The 15,902-nt window shown below is 39.4% G+C and overlaps 1 protein-coding gene across 1 annotated transcript in view; it reads left to right on the top strand.

The window, feature by feature from the left end:
• PLXNC1 (plexin C1) overlaps positions 1–15,902 on the top strand; it is a 62,020-nt gene that overhangs the window by 35,685 nt on the left and 10,433 nt on the right. Inside the window, 13 exon segments of the mRNA XM_033162650.1 lie at positions 1,019–1,106; positions 4,176–4,376; positions 4,502–4,693; positions 6,029–6,122; positions 7,104–7,205; positions 8,122–8,172; positions 8,175–8,224; positions 9,156–9,203; positions 10,373–10,497; positions 12,166–12,361; positions 13,071–13,217; positions 14,279–14,456; positions 15,038–15,141. Of these exon segments, the coding sequence (XP_033018541.1) occupies positions 1,019–1,106; positions 4,176–4,376; positions 4,502–4,693; positions 6,029–6,122; positions 7,104–7,205; positions 8,122–8,172; positions 8,175–8,224; positions 9,156–9,203; positions 10,373–10,497; positions 12,166–12,361; positions 13,071–13,217; positions 14,279–14,456; positions 15,038–15,141 (1,576 nt within the window).

Raw genomic sequence — 15,902 nt, 5'->3', positions numbered from 1 at the left:
TCAACACCCCCTTCTCTCTTTGTAAAAAAAAAAAAGCATGATCTGCTTTTGGCCCCTGCACAATTCGGCTCCAGGGACCACACATTCGCTCCATAAGACGCACAGACATTCCCCCATACTTTTTAGGAGGAAAAAGGTGTGTCTTATGGAGCAAAAATACAGCATTTTATGTAATTAACTGTTTACCTTTATCCTCTGTATACTGCATTTTGTTTTATTGCTATGGCTGGTGGCTGATGCAAATAAAGATTCATTCATTCATCCCAGCCATCACCACTCCCATGAGTGACTCCTATACCATTTCAAAACCACTGCTGAAGAAGTCAGTCCACTGGGGAAAGGGAAGACATCTGGTAGTCGTTATGCTAAGAGCCCATTCAAACCTTGTAGTAGTATTGTAAGAGCTAAACATCCTTATATATGCAGTGTGTGTATTGGAAACATAAGTAGAACAATGAAAACCAATGGCCTATAGTTGTTGGCTTTAAAACCTACTGAAATACGTGACTAGATCCTACTGGAGATTATGTTGCTTACATGTCATGCTAGGCAGACTCCGATCAATTAAAACTCCTAAAAGAGGTGAACAGTCACAATCAGTTTGGATAGGTATTTTGTCAAAAGAAGGCAGTGCCACTGTAGGATCATACTGTCATACGCACGGCACACAAATACACATTCCTTAAGCCAGGTTTGAGATTGACATTTGTGTTTGTGAATAAATTTGCTTTGCAGTCATACACTGAGAATAGTAGTTTTTAATTTACTGTGGGGTAACTGCGGGAGGCAGCGGAAGGCAGGAGTGCCTGGCATGCTCTGGTCCATGGAGTCGGACACTACTGAACAACTAAACAACAACAACAAAATGTCTTCTGAGCTGCAAACTTGGTGTTGTTTTTTTTGAAGAAGACCCAAAAATTGTAATTTTTTTACTTACTGTGGGATAAAATGTTTTCTGAGCTGCAAACTCTTTTATTTTATTTTAAATTGAAGCTTATTTCCTTTCCCTTTTTTGCAGTGGAGGTCGCAACATGACTATACGTGGGAGACATCTAAATGTCACAGAAATGGTTTCTGTTTTAGATGGAGGGGGACAAAACTTGGCAGTAAGTGTTGTGAACTCCCCTCCCCCCTCCAAAAAAATTGTTGGCTATGTTTACATTAATTATAAGTGCCACAATTCTGCAAACTGCCATAAAAGGCAAATGAGTGCCTTCCTGAAAAATGTAATGATGTTTGGGTCCTGTATCATTAGTACTCTTTTTCAGTAGATAATATTGCTGGAACGTGCTTCCCTTTCCCTTCTCCCTCCCTCCCTTTGGGGCTTCCAATGAAGGATAAAGGCTCTCTTGTTTTGGAGAGTCTTTGGGTTTTTGCCAATTTGATTACCTTTTTTATGCTGTTATCATTTGAACTTATATAGCTTGCTGATCAATAAATATTTCCTGGGCTGCTTACAAACAAACAAAGTACAACCATGTACAATGTTATAATGATTAACTGCAATGACAACAAAAAATAAAAGGCAGCAAATAAAGAATCGTTACAGGGGAGAGCACGCGTAAAACGGCATGGATTTACAACGCAATTAAAAAGGCTGAGTGAATAAAAAATCATGCTGCCAAGAATGCTATAGAGAAGGCTCCAGGAGAGCAGTTGCACCACAATTTCATATGAATTCCTTCACAGCTTCAGTTTTATCTCAACTTTCAAATGACTGGCTTGCTAGTGTGTATATCTAGCTCCCACTATAAAGTCCTCTCATGCTTGCTAGTGTTCAGCTAAATGGCGAGCGTAATGAACATTAGCAAGTCAGTGGAAAGATTAGGTTCAACTGAAGCTTCCAGGGAATACTGGCATGCTCAAATCACCCCCCCCCCCCCAAAAAAGTGCATTGTTTTAATGTACATGATTTTTGGTGCATGTGGCATAGTGGATGGGAAGAAACAAAGCTGTGGAGGAAGAGCGAACAATCCATGTTCTGATTCTGAAATTATATAAATTATTCCAGATAGGACATGACCATCCCTGTCCATAGCCAATTATTGCAATACTTAATGAGACTGAACAGGAGAAATATGTCTACCCCTGTGTAACATTACAGGCTTGCCCAATTTATCAAGCATAGGATTCCTTTTCAGGTAGTTAAAAAAAAAAAAAAGCAAGGCTGTACATAATCTGTATCAAATATCCAAGTTCTGCAGAAAGGAATTCAATTGTTCAAATAAAAGAATTAGAATTGTCATACAGTTGGTTAGCTAGAATGCTTTATTCTGAACTTAACCTGTGCAAAATCTGGTTGCATTAATTATTACTGGCAATTGGTTGTGTGATGATAGATGTATGTTTAAGAAGACTGAGCAGCACCTGGGCCTTTTTAGTGTAAAGCGGGACAATGATAGAGGTGTGTATTATGCCTGGTGTAGAGAAAGTGGCTGGAGAAAAGTTTTTCTCCCTCTCTCATAACACGAGAACTCATGGACGTGAAACAAAGCTGAGTGTTGGGAAAATTCAGAATAGATAAAAGAAAGTACTTCTTCGCACAGTGCGTAAACTACGGAATTCGCTTTCACAAGAGGTAGTGATGGCTATTATCCTGGGTGGTTTTAAAAGAGGATTAGACAGATTCAAGGAGAATAAGGCTATGTTTCACCTCCATTGTCAGAGGCAGTGTGGTTTTGAATTCCAGTTGTTGAGTATCTTAAGTGGGGAGGCTGCTGTTGCTCTCATGTCCTCCTTGCCGGCTTCCCATTGACTTGTGGTTGGCTGCTGTGAGAACAGGATGCTGGACTAGGTGAGCCTTTGATCCATCAGGGCTGTTCTTACATTCTCAGTGGAGGGTCCATGGCATGGCATGAAACAATAAAGAAGGGATCCATATTCACAGGACAGAGAAAGTTTATTTGGGGACCCATGCCTGCACATGTGTAAAAGCTAAAAAAAAAACACACCAGTGGATTGTGATGTGATTGGTATTTATAGCTTTAAATGCAAGTAAGCTGCAGCCTTTAGACTGCTTACTCTGCAGAAATAAATGAGCTTATTGTAGGAGTAAGCATTTTACGGACTGTACTCCACCTTAAGGTTTGAATCCAGACTTCCGCTTAGTGAAGTTCCAGTCATGCTGGAGGAAGCCAGTTCCTCCTTCCTCCCCCAGTTCTGAAAACCATCTCCAGAGTGTTGGGTGACTGTCCAGAGCAGCATGAGAAATGGGGAAGGACAGCCGGGGGGGGGGAATTGGTGAAAACAGCTGACCTACCCGTATGTTCCAGTGGAGAGGCTCCATTGGATCTCAGTTGCTTCTGTGAATGGAAAGAGCTCTTCCGTTCACACAAGTAACCCCCTGAGTCCAGCACAAAGTGTCTTAACATAGGCTTGCCATATGTCAGAAAAATTCTAGACATTGACGAAAATCTACCGACAGCATACAAATAAATATGGCTAACCTGATCAAAAACACCCACCCACCCCACTCACACAGGAAACCAAAGATCACCACAGCCAACCATAAATGAACATTCACACCCTACGCCAATCCCGACATCTCTCACCGCCAAAGAAGCACAAGCGAACAGCAGAAAACCTACACAAATAATGCTGACACCAAACCCTACATATATTAAGGAAAATAAAAACATCGTCACCCCACCTCACCCATCCCGCCCACCTCTTTCCCCCTTCTCTCCCTAATGTCTCAACAACCAAAACTGATTTGTAAAAATGTTACATGGAAAAAATACGAGAGAGACATTGCACACACTTTTGTAAATCAAGAAAATCTTTAATAAAAAGAAAAAGAAAAATTCTAGACATGTCCAGGTTTCTGGTGTCAGGAGGGAATTTTGCCAAATTGGCAAAATGTCAGGGGAAAACCCGGCTGTATGGCAATGCAATGGAAAAAATCAGCGTAAACAGCTCCAAAAGCTTAAAATCCACTTTTGGGGGGGGGGAGGTTTCCCCCAAAAAGCTCAACAAAATATGGCAACCCTACTTAAGGAATATTGTGTATATGAAAGTATTAAGTTAAATTCCATGGAATTCTGTGATGTAAGCATCATAACTGTGCATAGAATTGCAGCCAGCATATTTGCTACAATTTAACAATGTCCGCTATATAAAATTTGGCAGTGCTTTATAGTGTTCTCATTTCCCTCCTTCCCCTTTTCTTTTTCTAGAAATTTACATGCCGCAGTGACAGATCTGAGTGCAATTTTACAACACCAGCTGTTAATACTGAGAAAAGTAATGTAAAAGTTGTTCTAAAAGTTGAAACGAAAAATATGCCTTGCATTGAATTTCGATATGAACCTGACCCTGAATTTATTCACTATGAACTGACAACTGATATGCATCCTGTCTTGGAGTTAAAAATACATGTAAGATGCTGGTTTGGGTTTTATAAAGAGAAAACACAAATCTTCTGTTTTAAACATTCATATGTTAAATTCTTTGAATTTGGTGCGTATTTCACACTTCATAGTATTTTCTCATCTCTTTCCAGAAAAAAAACGATCAGTTAAATATTTCAAAACGTGAGATGGATGTTTTTATGTCCTGCATGGCTGCTGAGAAATTGCTAAACATAACTTTCACTGTCCAAAATATTTCACAAACTGAAACTCGCAGCACTATCTACTGCAGAGCCCAACAGATGTCCGATGACAAGATTGATACATCCAGTGTGAAGGTTTATGTGAGTAAAACTTATGGACTATATATTTTTTCTTATTACATGTGAATATACTGTTTAATCTAACGTAAAACAAAGAAGAAAATACTGCCATGGGATTAAATGAACAAAGAAACGTAAGTGCTTTAGTCTTAACCAAAATTTTCAATTCTTTAATTAATATATTATTCTCAGTGTGACATTCACAGTTACCAAATAGCAGTTAGCAACGATAAGGACAATACTTTAAATTCATTTCTTGCTTAATTAAGAGTGTATCAGCACAAAGCTATGAGTGTGCACTAGCAGTAAGTTCCATTATATATCCATGAGTTGAAAGTCAGCTATCACCGCATTGGAAGAGGTACATTCTCTCCCAGCATTTTCTCTCTCTCTTCAGAATATGCTTCCCAATAAGTAGATTAGTTTGCTTTGATTCTCTTACTTTGGTAACATTTGTGAAACCAACATAAATTTCTTTAGGATTCATCAATCCAAACTGAGACTTAAACTAACGGGGGGGGCGTGGCCTCCAGAAGTACCCCCATGAGGGAATGCATTTGGGCTTGATTCCCCCCAAAGGGTGTGTGTGCACATGCGCACAGCTAATCAAAGCCAGAAAAGCCCAGTTTTTGAGAATCAAATATAAAATAAATTAAATTGAGAACAAAGGTGATGAAAGCTGCATGAAAACAGGTATGCTTGGGCATTATATTTTTCCATATCAATACTTGTATGATAAATATGCAGTGTAAAATATAGGTAACCAGATGCCAGACACAAATACTGATGTGTTAAACTCCTTCAACATGATCTTGCAGTAATTATAATTTAGAAATGGAAGTGCTGGTAGAAAACCATATGATTTGATTTTACATTTTAAAAATCCCAAAGATATAGCTCCAAAATTAATATGGGGCAAATATTTGTGCATCTTAGTTTTCCCTGAGTCTTTTGTGGGGAGTAGATTGGTAATGTTGAGCATTATTTTTGTGTCCTCCAGTTTTCCCTTGGGGGTGTAAACTCCAGATCTTGTGTTGTACAATTGATTTAATCTTTGGTTAGATAGCACTGTTGAGTTTCCTTCTTTCCTGCATCGCTTCTATATATAGTAGCTCAGTCATTGTTATTTCAGTCATGCTTGGAGCTGTGGCTCCCTGTGCAAATTGAGTGCTAGAAGGAGAGGTAACAGTGTCTATGGTTTTGTCTATTGATTTCAACACATAGTATTAGCTCAGCTGCAGTGTGCTGTTTTTTCCAGCCACAGAAGAAGGATAACAACCCAGCGAGGAGGGTCAAGAACTACAATTCAATATAGGTCTTTCTCACATACTCATTTTCCCCTCCCCAATCCACTAGGTCAAGGTGGGAAACTTTAAGCAAGAAGTTCCAAATGAAGCACGCAACTATTCATATTTGTACCTTCTTGTGTTAATCCCCGTAGTCATTGCTGGTAAGTAGCACTATTCATGTGTCCAGTTTTGGGCCATTCCGTGAAAAATGAGCCTGATAAGAATGCTAGATGAGTGCTGGACTTTGGTGAGGAAGATTCCAAACGTGCAGTCTAACCATTTTTTTAAAAGCTAAAGACAAAAGAAGTTTATTTTATGGACCTTCTTTTCAAAAGTCCACCCACATAGTCTTCACAGAAGTGTTCAAGTTAAAAAAAAATTGATGATTGTCCCACCCGTGACAGCATTTTTTCCTTAATTTTGTATCGTTAAATTTCTTAAACTTAATTCCTGATTGCATAGTTGTAACCAATAAACATTGATTTAAATAGATATGCTGAGTTTATCATTGATTCACCTCCCAACTCACAGAGTTTTTCCATAAATCAAACTTATCTCAAGCTCCATGTCCTTTTTTTGTCCCACCCGTGACAACACTTTAAACATTTGATAAAATTGTCAAAAATATCCATAAAAATAATAAAAAATTAGTAAAATGTTCAGCATCTTATTAAGAACATAGTTTAAATTTTGGTTGTTAATTTTTATGTATATTTACATTGTTACACATGTGTGAATACCAAAAAACATGGTCAAAGTGTCCCACCCGTGACAATGGAATGGCCCTTTTTCATCTGTTAAAAACCACTAAGCATATGCAATGGTGGTCAGTGGGGTGTTAAGTGAAAGACCCAGCATCCATGGCACAGCAATCTGTAGTGGATGAGACTTTCTGCCTATGTTTTGTGGTGGAGGAAGAGGGGGGGGGGTTAGTAGCCAACACATGCAAGTTTACAGTTCTTACATAGCTGGTCATTCCCTAATAACATCAGCAACCAGTACCCACACTGGGGCAACCAACTTCTTTGTAACAAAGTACTGCAGATTCCTATTTTCGCCCCATTTTTATAAAAGAATGCAAATTAGTATATTTGATGGTTCTTATTTCTCTTTTTTTATTGAGTATCGACTTTTTTCCCCAGTTGCTATTTTCATGACCCTTAGAAAATCCAAGCAGTTGAACCGTAAACTGAGTGAACACTTGGAGCTTTTGGAATGTGAACTCCGCAAAGAAATACGTGAAGGTGTGGATTTTATTTTTTTAGAGCTCTTTTGTGGATGAGGCTCCTCCAGGTCTATCAAGTGCATGTATTCCTTCAAGTAGATCACCATTCTGTGATTTTCCTATAGTCATAACACACACAATTCCTTCTTCATGTCAGTATTAGCAGTTTTGTGATAGTATAAGGTTATATCAGGGATGGCCTGTGTGGTGCGGCAGATGGTAGTAATTGGCTGCCATCATTCTCTAGAAGCCAAGGGGAAGAGAGATCAGCTGCTTTCGAGCGGAATATAATGCAGTGCTGTTGGAAGCAGAAAGTGGCTGGGTCAGCTCCATTTATTGATTAGCCAGTGGCACCTAGTATGGGCACAAACTGGCATAACTAAGAGTGTTTCTGCCTCTCCCTCCACTGCCACCCCACAGCTGTCTTGGTAAGGATCTAGGCCCCAATTTGACCTCGGTGCAGCTTCCATTTACTACTGCCAGTCCACCTCCCAGGTAAATGGGATATTTATTTAAATGCCTTTAGTGCCATTTGCCCAGTATTGTGGAATGCTCTGCTAGTAAGAGATTCAGCAGGAACCTTTTGTTCCAACTCAGAAAACTTTCTGGTTCTATCAGGTTTATGCAAGCAGCTAGAAATACATATTTCCATAACAGTTAGATGAGTTCTGGTTTTAAACATTATTATATGACTTTTGCTGTATGATTTTACATATAATTGTTGTAAACTTCTCTATTTTTATGAATGAATAACTATTAAAAATCATATGCGATCAACATTTCCCATTGCATTAAAAGTGAGCACAGAGATAAATGTATACTGTGAAAACTGTCTCATGATAGCTACTTTCCAGTATCGTCGTTTTGAAAGCTGTAATTAAGATAATGTTATATTACAAAAACCAGCACTCCAGGGGGATCTTTGTTTCTTGCAGGCTTCGTAGAGCTGCAGATGGAAAAATTGGATGTGGTTGATAATTTTGGAACAATCCCTTCTTTGACTACAAACACTTTCTTATTCGAACTTCTTTCCCGGAGGTAAACGACTGCTTATATATTTGTTACAAAACCTTTTGCAGTAATTGAAATCACCCAAGTTGTAAACGTGTCATGGCTTTGCATACAGTTAAATGACCTTTATAATAAAGGGCGGCGCTTAGGCAGAATAAACCTTGCTGATAAAGTGGTGCCCCGCTAGACGAAAATAATTCGTTCTGCGAGTATTTTCGTCTAGCAGTTTTTTCGTCTAGCGAAGCGGCAATGCAAACCGCGGTTTTCGCTAGACGGGGAATTTTTTTTTTTCGTCTTGCGAGGCAGCCCCATAGACAAATTCGTCTTGCGGGGCAGCCTTCCGCTAGACGAATGCCTTCGTCTAGCCAGTTTTTCGTCTAGCGAGGCATTCGTCTAGCGGGGCACCACTGTATTATGACTTAGGGTTTGGCTGTGTTTTTGTTGCTGTTGAGCTTTTGTGGGATTTTTTGGGTTGAACTCAAGTAACTCAGTGTGCTAGTAGAAGCCAGCACACAGACTCGCACTACTGCAATGGGACTTCCTCTCTTCTCCTCATGTGCCCCCGCACTTTCCCAAAATCCACTCTGAAGGGTTAGGAGAACCCCAGAACAGTGCACAGGAGCAGGGAAGAGAGGGGAGGTGCCATTCATCAAAGTATTTTCAGGGCATGTTGTTTTGCTGCCAGGTCACCTCAGGTGCTGTGATATTCTACTAAAAAGTTCACCAAAAGTTGACTTCAACCCAGAAAACTATTACGTGAATCCAGTTTGCTTATAAAAATATGGGGCAGTTTACGTGAAGGTTTTCCTGTGAAAAATCATTTGGTTATTGTGTACATGCAGCTTCACCATATGAGCCAATCCAAACCACTGCTTTTTATTTGAATGCTTTATCTGTTTTGCAATCTTTTGTTTTGCAATCCTCTGTCAACATCATAGTTGTTAATCTGTTATTTTAGGCCGGAGGCACGTCGTTTATCTTGATTGAGGACTCCAGTGAACCCCTTGTAAGTGTTTTACATATAATTTTTGTTCTTTTACAAAGGAGGCAACTGGTTTAACAGAAATGAAAACTGAGTAGTATGATTCTTTCAGTGTTTCTAGCGCATTTCTGTTGTCATTTTTTACTGTATCCTGCTTTGAATTCCTATACAGAGAATGCAACAGATAACTTTTATAAATAAGAACAACAAATCTGAATGCTGTAGCTAATTTCCATACAGAGATGTGCACAGTTCACAGGATGTGTATATTATGTTCATTAGCATGGCAGGCGGCAAGCTACTGGTATATTTCACTGGCAGCCTTGTGCCCAGCATCGCTCGGGAATTGTAAGAATCTGTCAACCTGGGGAATGCTACCCCTCCCCAGATCCATTCTGAAACACATTCATGGGCAGAACTAATGCTTAATTAGGGTTTTAAACCACTAATTAAACATGTATCCAGGAGATGGATGGGGGAAGTTGTCCTTGTGCCTCTTTCCTCCTACCAAGACACAGGAGTGCCTTTCCCCTAGGATTGCACTCTCAGGGGGCAGTATGGGGACAGAAAGAGGTTGAAAGGAAGGTTTTCCCATGCTTCTTATCTGCCTGTCCCTTGACAGCCACAGGTCGGATCACTTTGAGCTGCCGAACTCATAGTGATCCATGGCTGTCTGAACCCGGGTTGATGCTTGGTCCCTCCAAATAGGCCCAATTAGCCTCGGGACAAAACTGAATCCACTGCACAGCCTTCATAGCTAAATGCTCTGAGCTGTTATTGACAGGGATACTTATAAATCCTTGCTATATGGGAGTTAATGAAGTTTTAAATCCTCACACTCTTCTTTTTCAGAGAACCAAGAAAACAGTGAATCTTAAAAACCTGCTAACAGGGATGGTGAAGCTGTGGCCCTCCAGATGTTGTTGTCCATCTCACTGAGCACTGACCATGCCCGTTGGAGCTGATGGGAGATGGCATCCAACATCCTTTGGAGAGAGACAACCCATCCCTGTCCTAGCAGTTCCCAGCAGTGGTTGGTTAAAATAATATTACCTTGCCTGCCTCAACATCTTTTTTTTTTTTTGTATTCACCAACATATTTTTTTTGTATTTGATGCTTGCAGCTATAATTTAAAATAAAACGAACAACATATTAAAAACAAAGAAACAGACATACAATTCATGTATTTCAGAGCAGAAATCCTGAGCAGAAGGATGAAAGCATTACAGCATTGTACGCCTTAATTTGTAACAAGCATTTTCTTGTTACTCTGATTCACACGCTTGAAAAACAGAAAACCTTCTCTGTAAAAGACAGGTATGCTACAGAACTTAGATTCTTCAAGTTGTAGAAACATTGAAAGAACAACCTGCACATTTAGAAATGTTGTGCTTCTGTTGGCTTTGATCCCTCACACTGCTCCAAAAAATCTCATTAGTCAAACTTCTAGAAAGAAAATGTAGGTGGTAAGCAATGAAGTTTTGGTTCAGAGTACTTACTGAAATTAATGGAGCTACCTTAGTCATGTTCATTAAGTTAAGTGAATCTACTCTGAATAAAACTTGGTTGAATATAACCTGTATCTGATCCTTACAGAGGTACTTTCACTGTTATGTCTGTGTAATTACCTTGAAATAGAAATAAAAACATACTAGAATCTTGCTAAGAGTTCAGTAACTTAGAATATTGAAACAGAATATGCAGACCAAGTTGCACTAAGGTAAGGCGGTTCGAATCCCCACAATGGGGTGAGCTCCCGTTGCTCAGTCCCTGCTCCTGCCAACCTAGCAGTTCGAAAGCACCCCCAAAAGTGCAAGTAGATAAATAGGTACTGCTCCGGCGGGAAGGTAAACAGCATTTCCGTGCGCTGCTCTGGTTCGCCAGAAACAGCTTAAGTCATGCTGGCTACATGACCCAGAAGCTGTATGCCGGCTCCCTCGGCCAGTAAAGCGAGATGATCACCGCAACCCCAGAGTCGTCCGCAACTGGACCTAATGGTCAGGGGCCCCTTTACCTTTAAGGCACCCTTCTGTAGAATGAAATTAACATATTCATTGGTGTTAGTTATTCTGTTTTGTGAATACTAATAACATTCTGGGCTTTATTGGATTAAACAACTTGGAAGATTTGACTGCATGGAGTAGAAACCAAAACTGGGGAAGGCTAGGACAATGCTAATACAAAGGAACACCCAGTAAGATAATTAACTCACTTTCTCCAATCCTTGCAATTGTGGGGTTGGGGTGTTTTGAGAGTTGAAGTGGCAGGCCAGGTTAAGGATTCAATACCTGAAATTCCAGGTATTGAAGATAGCTGGAGGTTATTTTTTTTAGCTGAATTTACACATTACTTATTCATCTCATAGGAGGTTCCAGCAATCATTTTCCTTCACTTTAAATAATACAAAAAGTTGGCAGCACAGTGTTTAATGGTCTAGAGAGCAGCCTTTCCCAACCTTGGGTCTGCATATTGTTGAAAAACAACTCCCATCATCCCTAGCTAGCAGGACCAGTGGTCAGGGATGATGGGAGTTGTAGTCCAACAATATCTGCAGACCCAAGGTTGGGAAAGGCTGGTCTAGACAATAACTACAGTGTTCCTGCCATGTATCCTTTTCTTTGGTTATCTGTAAAGTGATGGACGGAGTTTAAAACTTAGACATTTTGGTTCTTAGGTCTATGGGCAGTACAAGTCTTGGTTTAATTTGAGACCTAGTCCTGGAACTTTGTCATGTGGGTTGTTTATACTCACTGCCTTACGTTAACAACCGATCAAGCATTTTGCATCTTCCATTTTATTGTTCTCCAGGTTTTCTTAGTAGTTCTTTTATTTTAGAAGTGCTGGTATTTCATTCAGCTTTATGTGGCAGCATATAAATCGAGTTAGTATTGCTATTACTTAGGTAATGATGTAGGTAGAATTACATATTAGCTTATATTCAAGTTCTTCCTCTATTGTTAAATTTATTATTCTCTTTATAAACAGATGCTTGTTTGCATCTTTCTTGACGATCGCACTACAAACAAACCTAGTCTTAACCCATATTCTAGAGGTCTTGACAAGGGATTTGATGGAACAGTCTAGCAATGTACAACCAAAGCTGATGCTAAGGCGTACAGAGTCAGTGGTAGAAAAACTGCTGACAAACTGGATGTCTGTTTGCCTCTCTGGTTTTCTTCGGGCAAGTATTGTATCTTTTCATTATACTTGCTTGTTTTCATGCAGAAGGAACCACTTATGGTGTGCATGTACAGCAGCTTTCTTGCCTAGCAGTTTGTTCAGCACTTAGTAACATGCATGCACTCAAGAGTCCCCTTCAGTTCAGCGGAATACATTTCCATGAACAGGTTTTATTTTGAATCATTAAATGAATGGGAACCCCACATTTGTGCACCCATAAATATTCGGGGTAAAAGATGAGTAGGAAAATGAGCTGTTTAGAGAAGGAAGAAGCCTTTCCAGGTTCATCTGTGGCATTTACCATTTCAAACATTGCTTCATATTTTTTGAGATGCCACATGCACATAGGCAAAAATGTGAAACATACAGGTAGAGCATATTTTGTGACAATTGCACGTGTCTCTTCCACTAAATGTATGCATAACTGCATCCTGCAGCTAGCTGCTGCTTCCTATTACACATACATGATATGTAGATGTGAAGAAATAGATGAGCATGCAATCTATATGTGGGGTTCATGTCTTTCCCTGCATGGAAATGCATATTATTTGCAGCAGACTTTAAGCAGGGGAAGTGATTAAATATGGGCAGGTTCGATCAGTTTTTCCAGTTGTTTCCCCTGTTTAACAGATAAATTGTAATGCATAGAGAAATGCAAAGAAAGAGGGTATAACACTAGTTAAATAACATTGTTTCATTATGTTTCTTAGGAGACATTTGGGGATCCATTCTATATGCTTGTGACAACCCTAAATCAAAGGATAAACAGGGGCCCTGTGGATGTAATAACCTGCAAGGCCTTGAACACACTAAATGAAGACTGGTTACTGTGGCAAGTAACTGAATTCAATACAGTGGTATGTCTTGTTAATGTGTGTCCAGCAAATGAAACCAACAAGTCTTGTGCGGTAGAAACTGTATGACAAAGCGGGTGGAATTCTAGATCAAGAAGTGGTCTCACATATGTAGCCTACAGTCGAATTGTGGTTCTTCATAGACTGACATAATAGATTCTAGTGTTATGAGAGGGAGAGAAAAAAATGCCAGATTGCTTTATCCACACTATCTATAATTTGTGAGATAGGTCACTTAGCTTTTAGAGATAGACGATCTTGAGGCTGAGAGATACTGACTACAGTTAACAAGTTTCAAGCTAATATACTCTCAACTCGCCTTTCCCAGTGTGGTTGCAAGATCAGAAGTTTATCTTATTATCTAAACCATGACAAACTGTAGCTTAATCTATAGTTTGTCCAAACAACCAAAGATAAAATTGTGATTTCTGATCCTTGCTTATTTGGATAGGCCGTAGCGAAAAACACCAGTTCAAATAAATAAAATACTATTTATTTTATTTATCTGGAAGCAGATACTTACAATTTCATGCCTGCATCAGAAGAGGAGATAAGAGGTAGTTATTTCATACATGAAAACTATGCTTTAGCATGATGACTAGATCAGGTTACTGACTTGCCCGAGTCCACTCAGCTTGCTTTTGGGATTGAACTCTGCTGTCTGTGGCCCAAACTTAGCACACTAGCTCAGTTGGGATTGAGTAACACTGAAGTGTGAAAACATGTTTTTGAAAGATCTATATTAATTTCCTCTGACATAATACAAGATTTGCCAACACAGATGCTTATGATTTGCATACAAGTGATTTACATGACTGCTTGAACATTAAGATAATCTTTGGAGGCCCTGCTCCATGTGAAGTGAGTCAGGTGGCTGTCAAGGAGAGAGCTTTTTCAGTGGTGACACCTCGACTATGAAATAGGCTCTTCAGAAAGACTTCCTTGGCACCAGCTATAAGGTCTTTTCAGTGGCAGGTGGCTATCTTTTTATTCACCAAGGGTTTTTATGTGCTTTAAATCTGGGTTGTAAATTATATTGTGTTTAAACATTTGTTCTCTTTCAGGAATTAAATGTTGTCTTTGAAAATATCCCACAAAGTGAGTGTGAAGGCACTTTTCAGACAATTCAAGTTAATGTCCTGGATTGTGACACCATAGGGCAAGCCAAAGAGAAGATCTTGCAAGTCTTTCTGAACAAGAATGGCTCTCTTTATGGTCTTCAGCTCAATGAAATAGCTTTGGGTAAGGCATTGCCACTGCCCTTTATTTGTTATTACTTTATGATCAGGCATTTATTTTGCTTTGTTTACTCTTAGAACAGAATTTAATAATGGGTTTTTGAAAAACCACAAATGAAGATTTCTCTGCTGTTAACACATGAGACCCACAAATTACTATGAATTCATTAAAACAAATCTGTTTTAACTAAATAAATTCTTTCATTTGTGGATTACAGTTAGCTTATGTAATATGTAGCAACCTATTGAGGACTGGGCAAATTAAATGCTTGGCAAGCACAGTATCACAGAATGATCCATTGGGAATAACCAACACAGCACTGGTAGTAGTAATCCACCTAAATAGCTGCTCACAAAACCCTATTGTGATACAAAAGCTGATGTGGCCATGAAGGAATAGAATCTGGTTTCAAATGGTGCACAAACCTAGCATCATCAGTGCAAGTACTTTTAGCATCTTGACCTCTTATGAGAATTTTAACAGACTGGCAAAATATGATAGGGTTGCCTCGCAAGCCACTGGCGGCATCTCAAAATCTAAGCACAGAATATGTTTGAATTGCAACTGTTTTAATTGTTTGGCAGCTCTTCAGTCAGGTGCACAAACAACCGAACTTTTGGACATAGATAGTTCCTCTGAGATTCTGGAAAATGGAATTACCAAGCTGAACACCATACGACATTATGCGGTAAGAACAAAAATCCTTAATAATTTGAAGATCTCTCTTTTGTAAGGACAATCTGGGATAGTCCAGTCGTAGAGCATGAGACTCTTGATCTCAGGGTCATAGGTTCAAGACCTATGTTGGGCAAAGATTCCTGCATTGCAGGGAATTAGATTAGATAGCCCTTGTTGTCCCTTCCAACTCTAAAATTCTATGATCTTCCATGATCTTCTCAAATACTTGTCTAATAGTTGTCATATGGTCCAGCTGAAAGACTGGACCAGGATTCTCTTGCTAATGCCATGACTTACTTGATGTGGGTCTACAGGAAGTCACTTAAGCTGCAGTCCTATACATTCTTTCATGGGAGTAATTCTCATAGTACCTGTGAGACACAGGATTGCACTGTTAGCCTAGCTACATTTCCATGCACACTTGGTTGAAAAAGCATTAGTACGAGTATTTATAAACAGTAAATTCAAAATGAGAAAAAAATGAAACCTTTTGTATGCCAAACATAAATGTCATCATACAGGGGTTAGCAAACTTTTTCACAGGGGGCAGTCCACTGTCCCTCAGACCTTGTGGGGGGCGCAGACTATTTTTTTGGGGGGGTGAACAAATTCCTATGCCTCACAAATAACCGAGATGCATTTTAAATAAAAGCACACAATCTACTCATGTAAAAATACCAGACGGCCCCACGAATAACCCAGAGATTCATTGTTAAATAAAAGGGCACATTTTACTCATGTAAAAAACACGCTGTATCCCAGACTGTCCGC

The sequence above is a fragment of the Lacerta agilis genome, chromosome 10 (genome assembly GCF_009819535.1).
Source record: "Lacerta agilis isolate rLacAgi1 chromosome 10, rLacAgi1.pri, whole genome shotgun sequence".
In the NCBI taxonomy this organism is placed as follows: Eukaryota; Metazoa; Chordata; class Lepidosauria; order Squamata; family Lacertidae; genus Lacerta; species Lacerta agilis.
The sequence above is the reverse complement of the archived record's forward strand: the minus strand, read 5'-3'. Positions and strand labels throughout refer to the sequence as shown.